The 22,396-nt window shown below is 38.9% G+C and overlaps 2 protein-coding genes across 4 annotated transcripts; both read right to left on the reverse strand.

Annotated features, from left to right (window-relative positions):
• Nucleotides 1-1,020: 1,020 nt before the first annotated feature.
• Nucleotides 1,021-6,322, reverse strand: myoz2b (myozenin 2b). Of its 2 annotated transcripts, XM_038713326.1 has the most exons (6): nucleotides 6,194-6,322; nucleotides 5,078-5,194; nucleotides 3,991-4,157; nucleotides 3,433-3,526; nucleotides 2,521-2,683; nucleotides 1,021-2,439 (listed from the first exon to the last, which is right to left on the reverse strand). In XM_038713326.1, the coding sequence occupies exons 2-6, from the start codon at nucleotides 5,157-5,159 to the stop codon at nucleotides 2,214-2,216; spliced, it is 732 nt and encodes a 243-aa protein (XP_038569254.1). In that variant the 5' UTR covers nucleotides 5,160-5,194; nucleotides 6,194-6,322; the 3' UTR covers nucleotides 1,021-2,213. The 2 variants fall into 2 exon arrangements, with proteins under 2 accessions (XP_038569254.1, XP_038569255.1); XM_038713327.1 differs by lacking the exon at nucleotides 5,078-5,194.
• Nucleotides 6,323-7,031: 709 nt separating this feature from the next.
• On the reverse strand, nucleotides 7,032-15,733 carry synpo2b (synaptopodin 2b). Of its 2 annotated transcripts, XM_038713328.1 has the most exons (3): nucleotides 15,026-15,733; nucleotides 12,035-14,100; nucleotides 7,032-8,725 (listed from the first exon to the last, which is right to left on the reverse strand). In XM_038713328.1, exons 1-3 carry the CDS (start codon nucleotides 15,705-15,707, stop codon nucleotides 8,189-8,191), a joined length of 3,285 nt encoding a protein of 1,094 aa, XP_038569256.1. In that variant the 5' UTR covers nucleotides 15,708-15,733; the 3' UTR covers nucleotides 7,032-8,188. The 2 variants fall into 2 exon arrangements, with proteins under 2 accessions (XP_038569256.1, XP_038569257.1); XM_038713329.1 differs by lacking the exon at nucleotides 7,032-8,725 and having other exon boundaries at nucleotides 10,760-14,100.
• Between the last annotated feature and the right edge of the window lie 6,663 nt (nucleotides 15,734-22,396).

The following is a 22,396-nucleotide window of genomic DNA, read 5'->3' on the forward strand; positions in this document are numbered from 1 at the left end:
TATTAAACAGACAACTCTTCTTATAGAGCAAAACATTTTGCTGATTCACTGTTAACTGCAGGAAATTCAAATAAGGCCATACCATTATTTTCATACACATTCTATATTCAGCGCACTTAGCTAATATGGAATGGACCCTATGGACCATGTGCATTCTGTGGGATGGACATGTGTGTATAAATACAGTATTGCATTTCTCTGATGCCATCTCGGCTCCAGCAATAGCACAAAAACCTCCCTTGAGACACATGAAAAATTTTTGGTATTATTTATTTTTAAAAAAGCCTGAAAAACATAAGGCTTCACATTTCTCCTTCTGAATGTTGCGTAGTTGAGCTCTGTTCAGATGAGCTGTCAAACTCAACCGCTCTTTAGGTTATTTTTAGTCATTTTTTTGTATCTGTTTTGTTCTTTCTTTTTTCCCCCCAGTGTCTTTCTGAGAAAGGGACTTTGATAGACTCCCAGCAACTATAAATATCCAGGCGTTACCGCCAACATCAGTGGCTATAAGGGCAGTTAGAGTTTATACAAAAGTTTTAGTTCAGTTAGTTCTATTATTGTCACATTTTTAGGCTTGTCACAGAAAGACTAGCCCCGTCTTACTGTACACACTCTGTATAAAACAGGATTTACATGTTGAAGTCAGTGTCAGATCCTGTCCTTTATACAGATACTCCGCCATGAAATTGAAACATCATTCTCTGTGAACAGCATGCATACTCTTTGGATTACTGAGGTTTTGGAGAAATGATTGTCATTTATTAAGTTTTCTCATGAGTTCCCACTGGCATTGAGTTCAATCATGCCAGACCTCCCTAACTCAAAGCCTTTATCTTCCCCTCTCTGTTCTCCAGCTGTCTGAAAGGCAAGAGTTTGTAAATTGTTCCCTCATCCAGAGCAGTTACATCCCAAAGCATAAACACAATGTGCATCACGTTAGTTATTAAACATGCAATATACAGTATGTATATTGTATGTGTGTATAAGAAGGGAATAAACTATACAAAAAAATACAAAATATCGGTTACAGACAGTCAGTGTATTTTGCACTCACACAGTATTACTACTGCAGATTGTGATACTGTAAGGTTGTAGGTTTTTAGTCCCTCTGTGAAACAATCCAGGACAAACATTTACATTTTCTCTTCAGTGTAATTGCAAGGCAGGCATGATTATTTCCATTTTGTTTGGCTCATGTGGGGCGGTGGGGGTTATTGCTTGTACAGTTATGAAATATATTTGTATATAAAGTCAAAGAGTCCATGAATGTGCTTTGTTTTTGATTAAGAGCCAGTTCCATGTCATCACAGGTCAAAGTCCAGGTTCCTCCCAGGTTGCTGTGACCTACATTTATCCAAAAAGAATTACACTTGCTATGTATGTCAGAGGTCTCTGGAGCAACTAGGGGTTAAGTGTCTTGCTCAGGGACACATTGGTGGATGTGTCACAGTGGGAATTGAACCTTGTTCTACCACACCAAAGGCATTTGTCTTATCCACGCCAAGATGTTTCTTTGTTTCAACAGTCAACAATTAATCCTCTATGAAGGATGCAGAACCTGGTCAGAAAACAGGGCTCTCACTGTCATTTTCTTGTTACAGGTGTATTAATGTTTTAATTCATTTGAAGCTGTTTTTAGTGTTGAATTTTAAATTAATTCATAGTTTAATTATTTTTTATTTGTATATTCAGCACTTCTTACTCTATGATGTTTTTATTTAAATCAGACCTTTAAATGTGATAATAAATAAATAGCAATGAATGTCACCAGTTTATTTGTGTATTTTTCTGTAACATAATTCTTTACAGTAGATATAATTGAAATACTGCTTACCAATAATAACCAAGTAGAACTTGCTTTCGTTTCAGTTGTGTGCCATCAATAAATAAATTGCATTCTTTATTTACATTACATATTCATCAATTCATTTGAACATTTATAAAATTTACAGTTTTGCTTTTCAGTATCACTGGAAACTCTTCTTGGGTTGTTTATAGCACATTGTTTTTGCTATTTACATCATTTTCTTTGAATACAGTTTACACCAAACACACTAGTCAACAAATGCATGACACATTTTGTGTGGGAGAAATCGAAAATAATGGTAGGGGATTGTGACTGTGCTAATAAGTGACTGTTTTGCTGTGATCGCAGGCAGGGCCAAAACACTACAGTCAACACCGTGTTGCCAGATTACATACAGTAAGAGCATCTACAGGTCATCAGACTCTGGGACTTTGATTGGCTCCAGGGTAACAGTGGGTAGGATAAGATGGGTGCCCTCAGATATCCATCCCTGGGCTGTCCTATTGAAGGTGGGCCTCTTCATCCCTGGCTCCTGCAGCTCTGAATAACTGGGCGGGTTCAGGTCCACCTCAGGAAGCTTGAATGTGATTCCTCTGGGAGATTTGTCAAAGCCACCAAATGGAGTGGCAACCCTGTAATTGACATAAAGTTTGAACGGTACTCTTTGTTGTACTCTGTACTAATTTACCAAAATGTTGTCATAGTGGTCTCACCGGTTGAAGCATTTGTACCCAGGCAGCTCTGGTCGTGGGTCTGGCGCTGGCATTGAAAGTTTGAGAGTTTCAGCAAGGTCGGGATCATTGAGGATCGCCTGCTCCCACGGGGAGTGGTAGGACTTGTGCATAGCTGTGACATTTAACTTCTCTGCAGTCGTGTCTGTCAAGGAGCAAAAGAAAACAAAGAGGCACACCGGAAGAAAAATCATTTGCATGAGATCATACTGTGGAGAATTGAACCAACATTGCAGCAGCATGATCTGACAGTTTGGTTTGCATTTACAGGTTAACGCTGAATGCTTTTTAGGACTTTTTTTTAATGGAGGCTAAATTTTTCTTGAGTGGATAGGATTATGACTAGAGACTGCGCTTATCACTTACACAGGCAGACTGAGTTGTCCATCACTGTGATCTGAGGCCTTAAAATAGCACATAGTTGAAGTATGCACTCATCATATAACATGTCAACATGGGATGACACCCTACTGGAGCACTTTAGAATGAGCACAGGGCTCTGCTGTCTATTGAAATAAGATAAAATAAAATAAAATAAAGCATTTAAAGCTGCTCAGGTTGTATAATTACTCTTAGTTACATACATGATGCCAAGCAACTCAAATTAGTTGCCATAAGAACAAGAACAGCTGTTATGAGACCAGTTGTCATTATTATGACAGCATTACATAATCAGCTGCTGTTATTAGACTGTGAAGCACAACGGCTTTTACAGTTTAACAGTGGAAGAAATGGTAGATGTAGACATGCTTTTCAATGACCAAATCTTCACAGTGCTAATGTTAGCACATTTACAGTGACTTATGATTATGATTGATCTTTTAATGCTGAGTAACGTTGCAAACCCTAATGCTTCATTAGGATTTAAATTCACTAATTGAACAGCATAATTACCTGAAACAGTGCTTCCTGGATTAGCAGTATTTCCATTGGTTGGTGCATCTACTTTAATTTCCACAGTGTGTGTGTTCCCAGTTAAAATATCATTCTGCAAAACAGAATAAAGTCCAGTACATGTATTGGTATTGTTTTGGTTATCAACTGAGCGACAAAAAGTAAAGATGGCACATCAATAGCTGGCCTTGTCTTGCACTCAGGCACACACACACACAGAAACACATCAACAGGCACTGATAAAGAAGGGAGCAGCTCCTCAGCAAAGTGCCTGAGAAGCCACTCAGAAGATTTGGCTGGAGGATGCAAAAGGCATGAGGCACATGTCTCTGTTATCATCCATGTGTTGTACCACTTTTTTTCAAGAGCACATTTCCTGATAAATTAGCTTGATGAATAATAGGCAAACCGTTTAACAAAATTTCATGTACACAGCGTTAATGCCATAACTCTAGATAGTACAATTCAATATTGTGGAAGAGGATGACATTGAAACACTATAACTCAACTATATGCAAACATATGAAGTAATTGATTGATACATACAAGTTGACTTACATTTAGCTGTGCGTTTGCCTCATTTTGGATACTTTCAAATGTATATTTTTCAGATCTCCTCTGGCGCATTTTGAAAAGCCGGGACCCTCTGTTGGAAAGCAACGATAACTCCTCCAACATAATGTCTTTAGGAGTGCTGAGCTTCTTTCCGAGATCCATTACGTCACCTGTCAGGCAACAAAGTGGAGAAAAATAAAGATATAGAGTATACGATGCGGCTTTAGTAGACACATGTTAGTATTAATTTCAGCAAATTACATAATGGTGAGCTAAATATATTTCAACGTTCTGAAACCAGTACTTATGTTAACATTTATCATTCAGTTGAGGCACATTTTCTAAAAAGGATAACCAAGCAAAATACTAAATGTTATTGAGTTGCCAACCTGCCTTGGGGGTCACAAAGTCATGGTAATTTAATTAATCTGTGTCACAAAATCTCATTTGAATACATTTAATGCATCAGTTGATATTATGTTTACATCGTCATATTCTGAAATAAATTGCATATAATCAAATAATCACAAATTAACTTGGGCAAAGTGGCAGACAGTTTGTTTTTTCCAGCGTCCCCCACCCCCGCAGTGGATTAATCCAGCCCTGGTTACAGAACTGGAAAGTTCTGGATACCGAATATAAATATACGCACATAAATGTCCCCTGATATAATTTTGTCAAGTGATTAGGTTTAAGGGAGGTTCCACAAACGACATCAAAGGTGTCAAAAAATTACATATTACAAGCCCTGTCATGGAAAATGAGTTATCATTGTACTTGAGAATTAGTTTTGGATGTGCATGATGCTTCCTCATCCACCACTGCAGACAGAATGTACCCCAGCTGTCACAGACCTTCACGTTATCCAAACAGCTACACAGTTGGCCCTTACAACTTCCCTCCCCTCTCCAGAAATAGATGTTCGAAAAGGACAACGGCAAAGGATTAGCCACCATAGGTATTAAATCATCCCATTAGCTTATTTATGGCAAGTGCTGGATTGTAGCCCTGACATTTTGAACCCAGATCAGAATAGTTATTCTCTTGCAACAGTGTGTTTGTCCGCTGAGCCTCAACTCTAACATCATACCATTGGTACCATGGACCTCTTGGCAAATAGCTGCTGCACGCTTCTTCCTCTCTCCAGCTGGCATTGTACAGAATTGTGACATTGTGGCTTTGGCAAGGTTGGCAGAACGCAGAAGTACTGGAAACACATACAGGACACAGGATGTAGTTGTTCTGCCCAAGTCATAAAGGAGGAGTTTTATTTCTAATACTTTGACCCCATAGAACATCAGTGCTTGCCCATTTGTGCCCACATAAGTGTCAAAGAACGCTGAATCTGTTGTATTATTGTCAATATGAAACAGACAGAAGGACAGAATGAGAGAGAGAATATTGTTATAATGACAGACTAATTGCCCTGTTCTTTTCTGTTACATAATATACTAGTACAACATACATTGTTTTTTCAGTCTATAAAGTCTTTCTCACAATTGTTGTGAGCACCTATTGGAATTTCAAGATGATATGTAAGGTGTCCTATCAAATAAATCTGCCATGTCAGTGTTTTTCATAAAATAATCTCTGTAGAGATAGAGAGAGTTACATTTAACAGATTACATGTATTGCATAATCCCAAAGCCCCATTGTAATTGCATAGTTAACACACGTGTAGTTCTTAAATCTGGCCTTGTTACTGGATCAATTTTTGAGTATGTGAGGTAATAGGTTAGTGGCATCTCCCTTTAATGTTAAATTGCCTGTGTAAAGGTCAAGGGTGGATATTGGGTCCTAAATATGTGCATTCAGCTATACACAATAAATGTCCAGCGGTGCATTTGCAGTGGTCTTATTTTTAGTTTTGCTTTGTTGTCAAATGCAGAACATGATGCAATGGTGGTAAGACTCTAAATATACATCTTAAATGTTCAATAACTCAACTTTACCTATCTGCTGACATTGTGTTTGTTAAATTTTTAAAATTATTTCCATGCAATTTAAAGAGAAAGCAAAGCAATATAATTCTAAAGATGGAAAACATATCTGACTAACTGATCTGACAAATGTTGCAATTCCATAAGGTCATAAGAAAGTGATTTTAAATGTTAGTTAGATGCAGCCAAATTTATTGACATAAATTCAATATAATTTAAATATACCACATATTCACAAAACACACTCTGATAAGGCTTGTCCATACCTGTGATGGTATCCCTTGTGTGCAACCTGGATCCTTGACGGGGAGACACGGAGGCTCAGGGGTCAACCTACGGTAGGTAGTTTGATCTTCCCTGATCTTCACACTCTCGGACACTAAAGCCAAACTGTGAGTGTGTCTCTGTGTCTGTTGTGAATGGAATGCAGCTTACATCAATAGGCTAAATTTAACCTGCCAAACACTCAAAACCACTCTCAAACACCATGGGGCAAGGATAGTTACCAGAGAGGGGGGTCTACAGCACACACATGCCCACTGATGTTCTTTAAGGCAAGGCGTCCCATCCAGAGATGTATCCCCTTCTTTGTCTTGAGTCTTCTAAGTCAGCATGTCTCTGTGGGTTGACGTAACCTCCGAGGCTTCAAGTTAGGGAGGTCATTAAAACTGGGTACAGCTGTTATTTCCCTCTTCAAACTGAGTTGTGTTTCTGTTATTATGTGTGACTGATTACTGACTTTGGATAATGACATACAGATCAGCTATGGGGGTTAAAGGGAAGTGTGGACTCATCCCTGAGACGGTGGTCAGTCAAAGACCAAAGCAGCATCAAGGTCATTACCCTGGCAGTTAAAGCTGTTGTCATATTTCAGATATTCTAAACATTTAATCTCCTGCTAAAGAAAATATACAGTTGATACTAGATAATCTGCCAGTTTGTTAGCTAGTATTAACGGCATGTTATTTTTAGATAACATTAATATACATTGTGTTTGAATAAAAACACATAAGGTATAAAGGTTAATGCACAGAATGAACCGAAACCAATGTTCTGCACTAAAATGTTTCAAGAATGAAAGCCAAAAAAATAACATTTTTTTATGTCTTTTAATTTTTCAGTTTGTGTTTAAAAGGTGCAAGAAATAACATTTCAATTATCAAACACAGGGTAAAAGCCCAACAAATTTAGCTTTATAGGCAAGAAAACATGGCTTTATCAATCATTTTGAAATCCTGACACTAAATGGCAGAATATGTGGTTCTGTGTACTCTTCAACACCACACAGTGCACGATCAAAGGTGGGATACTTATGAATGTATGCATGCATGTATTGCTCTTGACTTAAAAATATACGTAATAATTGCAAAAATAGCTTATATCCATTTTGTAATCTCTTGATTTAGGTCAATGTTAAGGTGTAAGTTTGCTGCTTTCCTAAAAATGCACTGTAGCTTCCTTAGAGCACATAGAGACAATATGTATGCAATTGCCAGTTACTAGAAAGTGCTAAAGATTAATAGAAATGTTCTCTTTTAATATACTTCCCATCGCCACTGCAATAGTAGTGAGAGAAAAGACACAGATTAAAACAATTTGAGTGACATCTGTAATTGCTGTTTGAAATATTCAGATGTGAAAGAATTTGCATAACATCAACCTGGAAATGTGATCACAAAGCCACAGTGAGTTTCAAATCTACATGACTGAAAAGACACACATAAGATTTCTCACCAAAAATTCATAACCAACAGTGTCAACATTACCAGCATTTTCAGTGAGAAACACCGCTCCATCAAACACATTGCACAACAAAGCAATCTACCAAACATTTCTTTCATTAACTATACGTTCAGTTTACCTCTCATAACACTTTGCTAACACTTAACAATTTTCTTGTCCACTTCTGTCCTAAATCAGTTTGCAAAAAACTCTCCCATCAATGCTTAGCAGGGTGATATCTCATCAGCAACACAGCATAGTAGCTACAGTAAATCGTTGTGCCCTTCAAACCAAGTGACTGCTCCTACCATGAAGATAGTGACTCTTCTGGTGCGAGACCCATCAACACTTTAAAACAAACATAATAATGTCAACAACAACCTCATTTTTCATCACAACTGAGTGAACATATTTCGTGTCTTTGGGCCAAATTTACTTTTTGGACTTTCACATTCAATATACTTTGCATGATCTTCTACACCATACGTAGAAGTAAATTTCTAATTTTCTGATATATGTCTGACCTCATCTCAGCGGTATTAACTTCTCTGGACTGCGCCACAGAAGGGATAGTAGCTTGTTGGACTGGAGCCTTGTCCCATGTATCCAGTGCTGGCCCTACTGGCAGGCCTTACGGGCTGGGCAGGTCTGAAGGGAGGCCCATAGAAGGCTGGTTTCTCAGGTGAAAATGTCCTGCTCATGGAAGGTGCCTGAAAAGCTGGGGCCGCATGATAATGACCCTTACTGACAGCTGCAGGATCAAGAGACACCCTGCGCTTCCATTCATCTGGAGGCTCTGGCAGAGATCTGCGTTGCCCTGCAGCTTTGACATTAGCAGCAATAGATGACGGGAGGCTCTGAAACACAAAGGCTTGATCCACTGAACCAATGGGGCTTCTGGATGCCGCCTCCCACGGAGAAAGTGGCTTGTAGACTTTTTCTTGTAAGGATGTTTGCCTCTGTGCAGGTAAAAATGACGACTGCATTCCAGGAGTGCTCACAGGTGACAGAAGTCCGGGGGAAGGCACAGAATTCAGTTGCCTTGGCAGGCTCAGGGAGCGGCTTCTACCAAAACCCTGAAAGAAAAGCACAAATTAGTTGACTGGTGCAACAGCAGTGTTGCAGTCTTTGCTGCCACCCTCTGGCTTCTTGGAAGCCTAGACAACTAATAATGTTCTATAGTTTGTTAGTGTTTTATTTGAAATTAAATGACAAGTTTTAAGTGAACAAAGGGGTGCAAACACATGGGACAAATTTATTATTTGGCATCTTAAGAAACTCTTCTACCTGTTTTGTCAGTGTGCATGCAACTTTTCAATTGTGCTATGCAATATGAAATGGGACTTTTGATTTTGGCTGCACACACCTGACACAATCTTTTGAAAAGCTTGGATTCTCAAACCCTTTCATGATTCTTTGTCTAAAATAACTTCAGATTTGTAGACCAACTAGAGGACTGAGTTTTCCTACAAATCCCATAAAAATGCTGGGGTGATATCTTGAGTGAAGATCTTGTGAAGGTCAAAACAAAAGTTTTAAGAACTTACCTGCTGTTGGATGGAGAAACTTAAAATAAGTACACTGATAACGTTACTACATCATAGACATTTAAAAGATTATGAAGCTTTGCTTGGAACTACATCTGTGCCAAATTAAAGGTCTCTGCTCAGGTTGAAGACAGAGAAGAAAAATTATGTGTCACAGAACTCCCTGTACCAATATGAATGATATAGGTTTCAATCGTCCCACACTGACAGATGAAATTGAATACAGTCTTTACATGCCCACACAACTCAAAACCACTAACCAGCCAAAAGAGAAATCACATGTGTGGGTTTACCATGTGTGTATAGGGCCTTAAATATGTCTACCATTGCTGTTGTCTTTTAAGTTGTTTCTGACCTGAACTGCAAACAATACTTTCTAAAATCTTGTACACCACTGTTTGAATTATCAACATGGGAATTATGATAGGGATATGTGACAACTTTCTTTTCTACCTTTAGCATCTAAGGTATGATACAAACATTTATCAACCATATCGCCACAGGAAACTGTTGCAGTCCGGTTTGTATTAGTTGCTTCTTTTGGTTTAAATCAGAACAACTTCCTAGGATGTGTGACTGTGTAAACAACAGGAGGCTTGAAAATTGCTTTAAAGCTAAAACAAATATAAACCCAACTCAACAGGAACAGGAGGACAGTTCACCACTGAGTAGGTCTTACCATAATGTAACGTTATGTTTCTTTTTAACCACATAGTCTAAACATGAGTAGCATAATGTTAGCCAGTCAGAGATAATATGTGTTTGACTTTTCTTTCTCCGCTAATTTTTTTTTTGATTGTTGAGGATTTTGAGTTCAATATGGTTGGTAATTCTCACGTAAGCAGAGAAACTTCAACACAAAATGTTACCATACTAATATATTAGTCATTCAGCCACGGTTGTGCTAGCTGTGGGTGTAGCTGTGTGACATCTTGAGGTGTGTGTGTGTGTGTGTACGGAGGTGGGGTTAGTGAGTAACTAATGGGTACTAGCGGATATTAAATATATTCAAACCTTGAGCAGAATCTGTCCCGTCTTTAGATGTAATTGTAAAAGAATAGAATACTTCTATAAATAGGCCTACAGTTACGTTTTTACAGTTACGTTTTTACTGTGTTGATCATTAGAATAGCAAAATTTAAATTCTGTTTTAGGATTAAAAAAAAACTATCTTAGTCCTACAAATGTGTGCAGAAAATCTTCTGCGAGCAAAGATCATAGTTCCAAACAGAGCTAAAGGTGGACTGATGGAAATGCTGTGAAAACAAACACACCAGTCGCGCTGACACATAGTCAAACTGGTCTGTGACAGTGTTAACCTTCAGCAATTTACCACTTTATATTAATTTAAGCAATAAGTTGTTGAAAATAGCCAATAATGTAGTGAATCTTAGAAAATTGATATTGCTGAAGGTGCAGTAAATATGAATACATTCTGTGTGAAAGCGTGAGGCAGTGACAAAGATGAAGGACGAATTATGGGTGACTCAGAAAAAATAGTAATACTGTAGTTCAGGCAAAGAGAATAGAAGCTCATGACACACATAAAAAAGTGCACAAGTAGAAGGAAAGAGACATTTAATTGCATGAGTGTGTTGAGTACAAGAAGTGCAATAAACAGTGATATGTTTGAAAGACAGAGACATGAAAACAAACAAGATAATTGCTTCCTATTTTCACGTTGAGTCGCTACTGGTAATGTGAATCAATAGTAGAATAGTCAAATCTCTTCTAAATAACTGGCCATTGCTGACACTACAGTGTCAGAAACAATCATTGAAAGTCATCAGGGTTAATAATCACAACTATCATTATGATATCATTTAAAGTTTGGAATGAGACTGAAGGAATTGCAAATTTAATGCATCCAAAAAAAGAAGTGCATAGACAGTTTCTCCCCATACACACCAAATAATTAAATATGTTTTGTAAAGTGAGTAACTCTTGTCCCAGTATATTTTCCCTTAAATTTTAATTGAATAAATAAATGTATTAATACCTGTTATTGGTATGTGTAGTTTTTGGGTGACTACTACAAGAACAAAATGCATGTCATGCATGTAATCTTGTTTCTTACAAAATAAAAACAACTAAATAAAGAAAAAAACTCAAACTAGAGACCTTAGTTGAACATGGTTCTCTGAACACATTATTGCACATATAATAGCACTTCCTGAGAATCAATCAACATTATTTAGTCTCACATTTCCTTTTGCAAACACACATGCACCTCCCATGTTTGAGGAAGATAATGTGCTAATTAAATAATTCTAGTTTATATTCCATTGATTTACAATTTTAAGCTATAGCTTTGCTATACATTCAACTGCTTTCTCATGCTTCCCTTACATTCTCAGCCAAATATAACCTTATAACTGTAAATGATTTTGGGTGTGGTCTACATGGAGACAGTGCAAAATTCTATACATTTTGTTGAACAGGACATTTTTGATGCTACCAAGTTGCAGATGTAATTGTATTCTAGTTGTTGACTACACCAAAACATGAGCATATACCGCATTAGAGCTAATGAAGTATAGCAACAGGCCTCCAGTGTATGCCTGTCACCACTGGCTTCTTAGCAGAAAACTTTGGCCGAGGTGCCATTTGACGTGCGCCTCGAGCAATAAGAGATGCAGGAGAAAAAGCTGAAGCTATGCTGTCACCAATAGATGACTGCTGGGAGGATGTGCTTGCAGGTCGGGCGCTTGGTGCTTGCTTGTTGGTTATGTGATGGGCTGCAGGTGTGACAGTGTGCTTTTCATCCAAGCGCTTATTATTTGCAAGAGGCTCAGCTGATCTTGTGTTTTGGCCGGCAGAAGAACTTTGGGAACTTACCGATACAGGAGACTTAGTAGGGACTTCTGCCTTGCTTTGAACAGCAAGCTCAGGGGCATTATAAGGAGAATGAGAAGAGGCAGATCTATGTTTAAGGCTTTTGATAACCTCAAACTTTGATGCTGGAGTTGGTTTGGGGCTGGGGCTTTTGGCCTCAGGGACTGCATCATACTTGAACAGTGACGAGTCCAACTGATAAGGCTGATGTTTCATAATATCTAAGGTGTTAAGGTGCTTTTTGGGCGTTTTAGGTTTCTCTTTGGCTTTAGGCTTGATTTTGGGGCTTGTGGAGGGGAGTTGCTTGGCTGCTGATGGAGGGTAGAAAGGAGCAAGAATGGGATTGTATGATAAAGGGGGTGGGGCACGAACATTGGAAGAATACCTCCAGTAGTTAGGGAGGGAGGAGGTTGGAGAGGGGGATCTTGTTTTGTTAGCTTGCACTGTTTCAGCGTCAACAACAAACTTCTCCATACGGGACTGTCTTTTGGCAAACAACTCTGCTCCTTTTCCCGCCATAGTTGGACCATCACCAGCTCGATTGATACCTTTGTCTGAGACTCGACCCTTTGGAGAAGCCTGTGCTGCTTTTGATGCATGGACGAATGATTTCCCTGCTTGTGGTGGGCAAGAGGCAACTGAGTGCGGAGCACTGTCTGACTTATTTCTTGAGGGTGAAGGTGGGTGATATGGGCTGTAAGTAGGACTGCAGGCATGCATACTCACAGGGGATCGTGGCAGCTGGTGACTCCAGCTATTTGTGGTTGGCTGAAGATGAAGCTGAGAAGAGGAGTTGACCGGAGCCCAAGCACTGGCAGGTGTTTGAAGTGTTGCCTGACTTTGATCTGGTGCCCAATGGTTGGCCATCTGTTGAGGCTGAGCCCAATCTTGCTGCTGTAAGTAATTCTGAGTATAAGGCCCTCCAGAACTGTGAGAAGGATGTGATACCGGACTTCTTGGTGGAATACAGGGCTCACCAGAGGGACTCCTCCTCATCCAAGGTGGACAGGTTGGGTTGATGGTAGGTTTTGGGGCAACTGGAGGGGGATTCTTGAGTTTTATTGATCTGGGTTGCATGAAGTTACAAGCTTCAGCACCTAGACTAAAACAGTCTTCCTCTGACTCAACATAAGACCTCCTTTCCACTTTGTTTTGAGGGTGAAGATCTGATCCTCGTGCCAGCACTGATGCCTGTTTATTAGTGGTTTTCCGTTTTGACTCTGGTAGGATGCCGGTCTTGATTGCTGGCACAGATATTCGCTCATCTCTTGAGGCTATGATGTCTCCAGTTGGGGACCAAACCTGTGGGTTAGTGTTAATAGGCACAGGTACTCTGAATCTCGGTTCATGCTTCTTTGTCACTGGAACAACGCCACCAGGCATGACAGGAGCAGTTGTGCTCACTTGAAATCCTAGGAAAGGCTTTGCAGTTCTGTTTGGCACCAAGGGTTTTGGCACATTGGATAGGTTGTTCATCTGTTGAATATTTTCTTGGTATTCTACATGCTGCTTGAGATTTGCATCCATGTAGTTGGCCTGATCAGTATGTATGTACATGTCCTCAGTGTCATAAACATTCTGTTTTTCTGTACACTCAGGTTCTGTTAATGCCTCCACAGGTAATCCTTTACTCCTCATTTCTTCATGCTCTGACACAATTTCATCCATCCGTTTGCGGCGTTGGGCAAACATCATAACACCCTTCCCTTTTGTTTCTGGTAATGCTTCCATTTCTCGAACACTTCCCCAATTCAGATTTAAATTCTGCTGCTGGTGATAAACAGAGTACTCCTCCTCAAACTCAGATTCACTTGTTGCAACAAAGTTGTACCCAGAGGATCGGACTTCTTCAGATCCCTCTTCTATTTGGTCTTCGCTGTCAAACTTATTCTCACCAGTCCCGTAACTTACAAGTGTATACTTCTCGACCCTCTGGCGTCGTTTTTTAAACAGCAAGGCTCCCTTATTTTGAGGGTTGGGTGCATCGGTTAGAAGCCGAGCAATTCTCTTACATTTAGACTTGGTCTCCTTGACCTGTTTTTCTGATTGGCTCTCGTTGCGAACAAGTCCTGAGACGAAGAAGAGAACAGATAGAGAGAGGGACAGTGACAGAGAGAAGGGAGGGAGGGAGGTGAGGAAGATGAAAAAATACAAATCTGTAATTAAACAGTAAGCAAACATTTTATTTTGATATTTTGTCAGTCAGTGGAAATTTAAGAAGCTATGGCATTTAACTGATCAATGCTCAGTAAAGTCGGCTTACTATGAGACATTTTCTAAACATTTAGGGGGTTTTATCTGATACCTTTGGTATTATTTGATCAGTTATTTTATCAGTTTGCAGATGAAACCAACAATTACAATAACTATTTAAAGCAAGCACAATAATAACGAGTAAGAAAAAATTTGAAGTTGCCCCTGCTGACGCAAGCACACTAATAAAAGCATCATATTTACTTACATCTAACTCTGGGGGGACCGTGAGGCAAGTGAGGAGTTCACTTTCCATTGCAGTCAAGTCTTACGATTGGAAAAGGGATCAGGTGACAGGCCAGGGTGACACATGCTGGTGTCTGTCAAATGTGTTTCTGCCTGCCTCATCATATGGTCATATTTTATTCTTATCCTGCTCTGACTGTTAAAGCCATGGGAATTCTCCCTGTAAGTCCACCTCAAATAGACTTCACATTACAGCATGAAAATAACCAGCACCCATAGTGCTTTGCACAAGCTATTTATCGATTAAATTATGTCTCTTGCTTCATACAACACCTATAATAATTACAGGCAGAACGTTTAATATAAGGTTATTATCAAAAGTTAATTCATGCCTCGGACTGCATTTGAAGCAAATACAAAATTGCATCTAATCTATTAAAAAATTATACATAATTTAAATTTAGAAAAAAGACATTTCCTGCATGCTGTACAGTTTGCACTCACTTCATATGTCCTCCGAAATATAACAAGTGAGGGTAGAAGATAGATACTTACGTGTGTACCTTGCTTCGTGGCTGTCTGGTCTGCACAGATCTGTGTCAGACTCTGAGTTCCACTTCTCTGCCTGCTCAGCAGCCTCGCTTGAAATTCCAAAGAAGAGAGAAGCAGGAGGTGCTTCACTACTCCCTCCTTCCTCTGAGGATTCAATCCTCCTGTTCCCAGTCCCTGAGTCCTGCCTATTATTGGCTCCCAGGGGCTGTTCTGTGGTCAGGGTCAAGGCCAGGGTCATATCAGCAGCACAGCCTAGAGAGGAGGAAGAGGACCTGGAATGCGGCCGGGATATCTGGCCCGCGTGAGGCTCAGAGTCAGCATGCTCTGGGTGTGGAGACAGTGATGTTGGTGAGGTCTGGATGTGAGGAGACTCTGGAATGGACTCTCTTGATTCACTATAGTAGATGTCATCCTCTTCTTGGTATGAAACATCCTCTTCACTTCCACTAAGTTCAGGCAGGAACTGTTGCTCACCTGCAGATTCCCAGTCTTGTGATTGGAGGCATTCTGGGGACTCAAGGTCAGACTTCTGGATATGAGCAGGTTGGGGGTCTAAAGGGTACTCTGCATCACTGGCATCATCTTCATAGTAAGACTCAGAGGCACAAAGTTCCTGGGAACCATCTGAACCAGACCAAGGGACCAAGTTATCATTTGTGTCTAGGTCTTCAGCTTCTGGCTCCATCCCTATTGCTGTTTCACAATGTCCTGGGTTCCACCAATAATACCTTCATCAAGACAAAGACAAAGAGCTTAAGGTCTAAGAGCCATTTCCCTTTAAGGGTGGATTATAAAATGAAACAACATTTTAGTGTTCCATATTACATGTTATTTATATTAAATAAATCTGAAAACAATCTTTATTTACACTAGGTTTAATGATTTGCCAAAGTAAACAACACGACAATGATAGAAATATTTAAATTCTAACAATTATCACTTAATTGTTTATTGTTCAGATCCAGAGATTTCAGCATTAGTCCACTTTGCAATATTACCATGTAATTCTCTAAGTCATTCCTATCCCCAATAGGAAGTGCAGGTTTGCTTTGGCAGTTGCATCAGGGCCGCCATTGCTCTAAATGGAATGGTATGTAATATCAAGGGGGTAACAGCATTCACATCCAAGAGCATAAGCAAAACAATTGGGTGGCTGTTTTCCTCCTGTTTACATAGTGAGGTTTCTTTCCCTCCACTGTTCTCGTTTATCATTGCAACAAATATCAGCACTGCAAAGGCTGTCAGCATTTCCATTTAAGAACTAAATCTGAGAGACTATTTGTTTTATACATAGTACAAATACTAGGCCACCTTCTACCTCACTCAACGCCAGTTGTTTGTTTTGTTACTGTAGTTAAATCATAGTTACAGCTTATCTATCAAAAAGGTCATCAAATTATTCTCTGGAATGATTTTGGTAATCAATAATTGTATCAAAGTCACTGATATAAAATTATTCTCCATATTAAATTATCCAATGCAAAGTGTTATATAATTATATAAGTGTTTATATAATCACTTATTTTGGCACATAACTGAACTTATATTAAGCAGTTTTGCTGCTTACACCTTTTCAGGTTAGTGTATGAACAAAAAATGGTGCTTTCATAACCTAACATGAAACTATAGCATTCAATATCGACATCCTATTGAAATTGTTGATGTTAGTGCCTACACAGTGTTAATTTATAGACCAATCCAATCCAATCCATTGTATTTATATAGCACAAAAAACAAAGTTTTACAAAGTGCTGCACAAGAAATAAAACATAAAACACATAGAACATATAAAAACAACAGAAGACCACACAGCTCTCATGCTGGGTTAAAAGCCAGGGAATACAAGACCAGGTTCAGAACAGGATTCTTCTACTGTTTGGAAAACAGCAGGGAATCCAAATCATGCAGATCTAACTGAACACAGAGTAAGACACAAGTCTGTTACTCTCAAACACAACATTTTCTGACATTCACCAGGAGGTGGTGTCATAACTCTGTAGACCAACATGAGTGCACTTAAATAAATTCACCAATGATTGTTCATCAGATATTGTTTTTTTTTAAAGATGTCATGAGCTGTAATTTATCTTAGTACTTCATAGTACATAATACTCTTCAATTTCATGCTGTAAAAATGAACAGATTATAAGTGTAAGGCATAAAGGTCAGAGGCTATAATTCACAAGTGCATCAGTTCATCTCATCTCTGCTTGATCACAGCTTAAAAGCTGCTGAGGGTCAAAGTGTATATATATATATATTTTAGATTAACCCTGTTTGCTGCATGTTGTTGTGAAGCACTTAACTTCCTTCCTTCAATAGATTCCTTCTACAGTTCACTCCACCTTCACTCCACCTTCAGACTTTTTTCTTCATCCTTGTAAAAACACACACCCAACCAAATGATTCAATGAGCTGATTTGGTGATTGAAATACAGAACAAACATGCTATGCACACCATCAGTGTATTTACTTATAATATCATTTAATTAAAGGCACTCAGAGAAAATGTGCCGAAATTCATACCAGAAAAGAATAGAATTGAATCTATAGCACTCAAAGTCTGAAGCCGTGTAAGCAGCCTTTACTTGTTTAAAAGTCACAAAACACCAAGTCCTGGACAGAACCAAACATGACTTTGCTATTATTAGATCCTTAAAAATAGCAGGGTTAGGAGGTTGAAGATTTGTTCTGAGGGTGGTGCCAGAAATTATTTTTTATTATTTTTCTCCCGATGGGAGCCTGTATGTGGACAGAAAATATCATCAGTCAATCTACTCTAAGATTATGAGTTGATTTTTCATGGTAGCACTAGAATAAAGGTTAGGGGATCATCAAAAACATTACCTATTGTGGATCAATGAATATCCAAGTAAATGTCACAACAATCTGAACAGCAGTTTTCTGGAACAAAATGTTGGATCCTTAGTCCACAACTACTTGTGGAAGCATTAATTTACGTTATTTCACACCTGTGTACATCTGTGTTTTACAAATTTGGTCCAGTTCAAATAGGTCCTGTTTACCCATTTATGTGGGTTTACACACTCAGATGAATACTAAGTTCTCTGATGGAAAACATACCTATGTTGAAAGTTAACACGTCATTTGAATAGCTTGCATGGCCCTCATAATTTGTACAAAAGTTTGATCGTTATGATTTTTAATCATATGAAAGCTTCACTGATTGATCACACTAGCTCTGTCTTATGTAGGAATGAAAAATATAAATTTGCAGCATAAGTGGACAGAGGAACGCTATTGTTTTCATGAGGCCAATTTGCAAATGAAAACATTTAAATTGTAATGCCAAACAGATTGAGTTTATGACTAATTCACACTAAGGATAACTTATTACTTACTGTATTTTTTACTCCACTACAATTATTTACAGCTTTACAGCTTCAGTTACTTTATAAGTTAAGAATTGTCATTACATAACATCCATATTATTTATTTTTAATAATTTGGAATTATGTACTGTTGGTTGGAGAAAACAAGCGTTGTGCAGTTGGGCTCTGGGTAATTGTGAAAGAATTTCTCACTATTCTCATGTTTTTTAAAAACCAAACAATCGTTCAATTCATTAATTGAGAAAATAATCAGCCAATTAATGCATAATGAAAATAATTTTTAGTTGCAAGTAAAAAAATGAAGGTAACACTTTCTATGAAGGTCATCGCTATAATGACTTATGCATACATTTAAGAAGAGGCTCAGATGTTGTCACAGATGAATGGCGAGCCTATGGACAGGCCCTAACAATTGGAGACAACCGCTTCACAAAATGTATCAAAGGACATTTTAAAGTAACTGAATGGGAATACTGTTTGGGCAGTAGGGGTGGGAATCTCTTGGCACCTCACGATTCTGTTTGATTACAATTCAGAGGGCGGTGATCCATCTTGATGCATCTTTTTTTTCTATGTGATTTCTGGTTAATTACTAAGCATTTAATTTGCACATTAAAATACAAAAGAAACGTCTCCTCAATTGCTTAAAAGGACTAGTTCACATCCCTGATTTACTTTACTAGCCTCAGCTCCTCCTGCTCACTAGCTTCCTTCCTTTAACAACCAGTAATAATAATAATAATAATAATAATAATAATAATAATAATCTTTATTTATAGAGCACTTTTCAAAAAACAGTTACAAAGTGCTCTCACAAGTGTAAAAACAATAAAACACATAAAAACAATTACATGCTAAAAACAAGAAAACACTTGTCTAGAATACACGTTTAAAATAAATATAAAATATATTAAAAAATAAATAAATAAAATAAAATTATAAATAAATCGGGAAAGGCTCTCCTATAAAAGTATGTTTTAAGAAGGGATTTAAAAGAGTTCACCGACTCAGCCGACCTGATTTCCTCAGGCAGGCTGTTCCAGAGCCTCGGGGCCCTGACAGCAAACGCTCTGTCCCCTTAAGTTTTCAGTCGAGACTCTGGAACAGACAGCAGACCTCTGCCCGAGGACCTCAAGGTACGTGCTGGTATGTATGGGACTAAAAGGTCAGAAATATAACAAGGTGAGAGGCCATGAAGAGCTTTAAAAGTGATCAATAAAATTTTAAAGTCAATTCTAAAACATACTGGGAGCCAGTGTAATGAAGCTAAAACAGGGGTAATGTGGTCATATTTCTTAGTTCTGGTTAAAAGCCTGGCAGCTGAGTTCTGGACAATCTGGAGTCGATCAATAGATTTTTGGGTTAAACGAGTGAAAAGGCTGTTGCAGTAATCCAAGCGTGATGAGATGAAGGCGTGTAAAATGGTGTCCTTAAAAGTTAACACAGATCGTATTTTAGATAGATAGATTTCTAAGCTGGTAAAAAGATGATTGCACAAGCTTTGTGGTGTGCTGCTCAAAATTTAAATAACTATCAAACCAGACACCAAGATTCTTTGCAACAGGCTTAACATGATTCACTAGGGAACTAGCAGATGGCAGTATTTGTTTTGCCATCTGCTGGGACCCAATTACTAGGATCTCAGTTTTGTCTGAGTTGAGATGGAGGAAATTATTTGACATCCAAGTTTTGACTTCACAGAGGCAGTCGGTAAGAACTCAGCATGCCAGGGTCTATGGATCTGACCGGCAAATACATCTGTGTGTCATCAGCGTAAATATGAAAAGAAACACCATGTCTCTGAATAATGTGTCCAAGGGGAAGCAGATACAAAGAAAATAAAATGGGTCCTAAGACCGACCCCTGAGGCACACCATATTTAACTGGACAGAATGAAGAGACATGGTGGTTCACAGACACACAGAACTTCCTATTTGACAGGTAGGATGAAAACCATTCTAGGGCAGTACCAGTACCTCAGTCTGTCTAACATGATGTTGTGATCAATGGTGTCAAAAGCAGCGCTAAGGTCCAGGAGTACTAGGACTGAGCACATACCTTCATCAGCAGACATTAAAAGGTCATTGGTGACTTTAAGCAGGGCAATCTCAGTGCTCTGGTACTTCCTAAAACCAGATAGAAACTTTTCAAATATTTTGTTATTTTCCAGTACAGAGAGCAGCTGTTTGGACACAATTCTTTCTAAAATTTTTGCTATAAAAAGGTAGTTTTGAAATGGGTCTAAAATTTTGAAAGTAGTCAGACTCCTCTGGTAACTGAAATATAACTTAACTATCGGGATGTACAGTATGTGAACAGGACACCAGTTTAGCCTGAACCTGGTGTTCTCATTCCTCGACAAGTTAGATAGTAATGACATGCAACTAATTAACATTACTCTATTACTAATTTAGCTAATGTTACATTGCAGCCAAAAACATGCTTTACAGGGGACATGTTAGCTAACGCTAACCGCCTTCACTTTTTCATCAGTTGCGGAAAAAACAGACTTAACGGACAGACTGTGAACTACACGGCACATGTTCTGCCAGACAGACAACTTATTAAGTAACCTAAATATTTTCTTCGGCTAACTTTCACCGTCACGTTCTCCCAGTTCTGACGCTCTCTCTCTTTTGCTGGCACACACACTCGCTTTGCACACACAGGACACACAGGGAGTCAAAACAGCGATGAGAGTTTTTGCACAGTGTGCCGGTGAAAATCAATAGTGTTGCGGTCATATTGATGAGCGTGTGAAATTGTAGTAGCGTGGTCATTCATTCAGCAGTGGTGAAATGCCTCGAATACAGGGGCAACACTGGTCTCAGACCAGTAACAGAGATCATGGGCCTTTCTCAATCTGTGTTCTTGTCTGTACTTGTGTTCTTGTGAAACGTCATCTTTTGTGGCCCAAGTACTGTCCCAATATACAAGTTTGCATTTTGGCAAAATGAAGTGTTCACTGAAGTGTTCTTGAAGTGTTCTTGACACGCCCATTTTACCGAGGATGCGTCGGTTGGTAACTTGTGTGAACTTGACGGCAGAGACATACCAGCATTCATTTCGGTATTCAAGGAAGGGGCTGAAAGAAGCTGAGAGAGAGGCCAATAACAGAACGTTTATTACTATTTTCGTACGTTATTTCATCACTAAATCCACTTCTGAGAAGATTTGAGGCGGGAAATCAACTGTGTAGATGTTGAATATTGGTAGTTTTACCAAAAATTATGGTGAATCTAAAATGTGCTCAAATATTTTCGGAGTTGTGACGCTCCGCAACCGTCTGCGGGGGAAGCCAACGAGCCGGCCGGTCAGATCAGCTCACAGAGCCCTCAGACAGGCAGACCAGTGCAGCCAACACAGCAGAGTCCAGAAACAACGGCAAAGTAAAGACCCACAGCTGTATGATTGTTTAACGTTCGTACCGCTGTTATTGTGTCATTACATTCTGAATAATTTTGTAAGATTTTAACTTAAATCAAGAGACATCTTGATGATGTAACGTTACAGAAAAATGGTGAAGTACAAAAAAGTCTGGTCTTGTAAAACTTCGGGAAAAAATATGAGAAATAGTATGAAAGGGAACTGTCTTTTCTTTATTATTATTATATTAGACATTTTTATTATTTTTATGTGCAAATATATCTTGGTAAGTTAAAACCTACAATAAACCCGATTCTGAGCTTTTAGTTTTGGGGGATAAAGCCTGGCTGTTAATAATTAAATAATAATTAGAGCAATGCAGGCGGCCTCTGTGCTGGGGGTATTGCGCAATACCAGCAAGAACGCATCGTCTCAAACCGTCAGCAGCGTTTTGTGTGCTGGTGACGTTGCAATTTCATTCTTGCAAGAACGACTAGCAAGAACGTTCTCCCCAAGAACACAAGTCTATTCTTTGCAGTCTTGGTTTTGAGAAACACCCCATCCATGGGTCTCTGTTATGTGTACCTCCGACTGTCCGGGCGCTGCACTTCCGCAGTCCCGAAAGTTCCGCTATTTGCGTTCCGTGAACATTACG

Source organism: Micropterus salmoides, unplaced genomic scaffold, assembly GCF_014851395.1.
Source record: "Micropterus salmoides isolate LMB-PRFRI ecotype aquatic unplaced genomic scaffold, ASM1485139v1 Ms_hic_scaffold_12, whole genome shotgun sequence".
Taxonomy (NCBI): domain Eukaryota; kingdom Metazoa; phylum Chordata; class Actinopteri; order Centrarchiformes; family Centrarchidae; genus Micropterus; species Micropterus salmoides.

What these genes read in the sequence shown, in the direction of transcription:
- myoz2b (XM_038713326.1), bottom strand. Translation starts at nt 5,159, where the DNA reads ATGTCACAATTCTGTACAATGCCAGCTGGAGAGAGGAAGAAGCGTGCA. An exon ending in AGGCAAACGCACAGCTAAAT is followed by an intron (nt 3,527 to 3,990) that starts GTAAGTCAACTT and finishes TCTGTTTTGCAG; the next exon opens with AATGATATTTTAACTGGGAA. An exon ending in TCCAGGAAGCACTGTTTCAG is followed by an intron (nt 2,684 to 3,432) that starts GTAATTATGCTG and finishes GCTCCTTGACAG; the next exon opens with ACACGACTGCAGAGAAGTTA.
- synpo2b (XM_038713328.1), bottom strand. Translation starts at nt 15,707, where the DNA reads ATGGAGCCAGAAGCTGAAGACCTAGACACAAATGATAACTTGGTCCCT. An exon ending in CCACGAAGCAAGGTACACAC is followed by an intron (nt 14,101 to 15,025) that starts GTAAGTATCTAT and finishes TCTTCGTCTCAG; the next exon opens with GACTTGTTCGCAACGAGAGC. An exon ending in CTACTAAGTCTCCTGTATCG is followed by an intron (nt 8,726 to 12,034) that starts GTAAGTTCCCAA and finishes CTTTTCTTTCAG; the next exon opens with GGTTTTGGTAGAAGCCGCTC.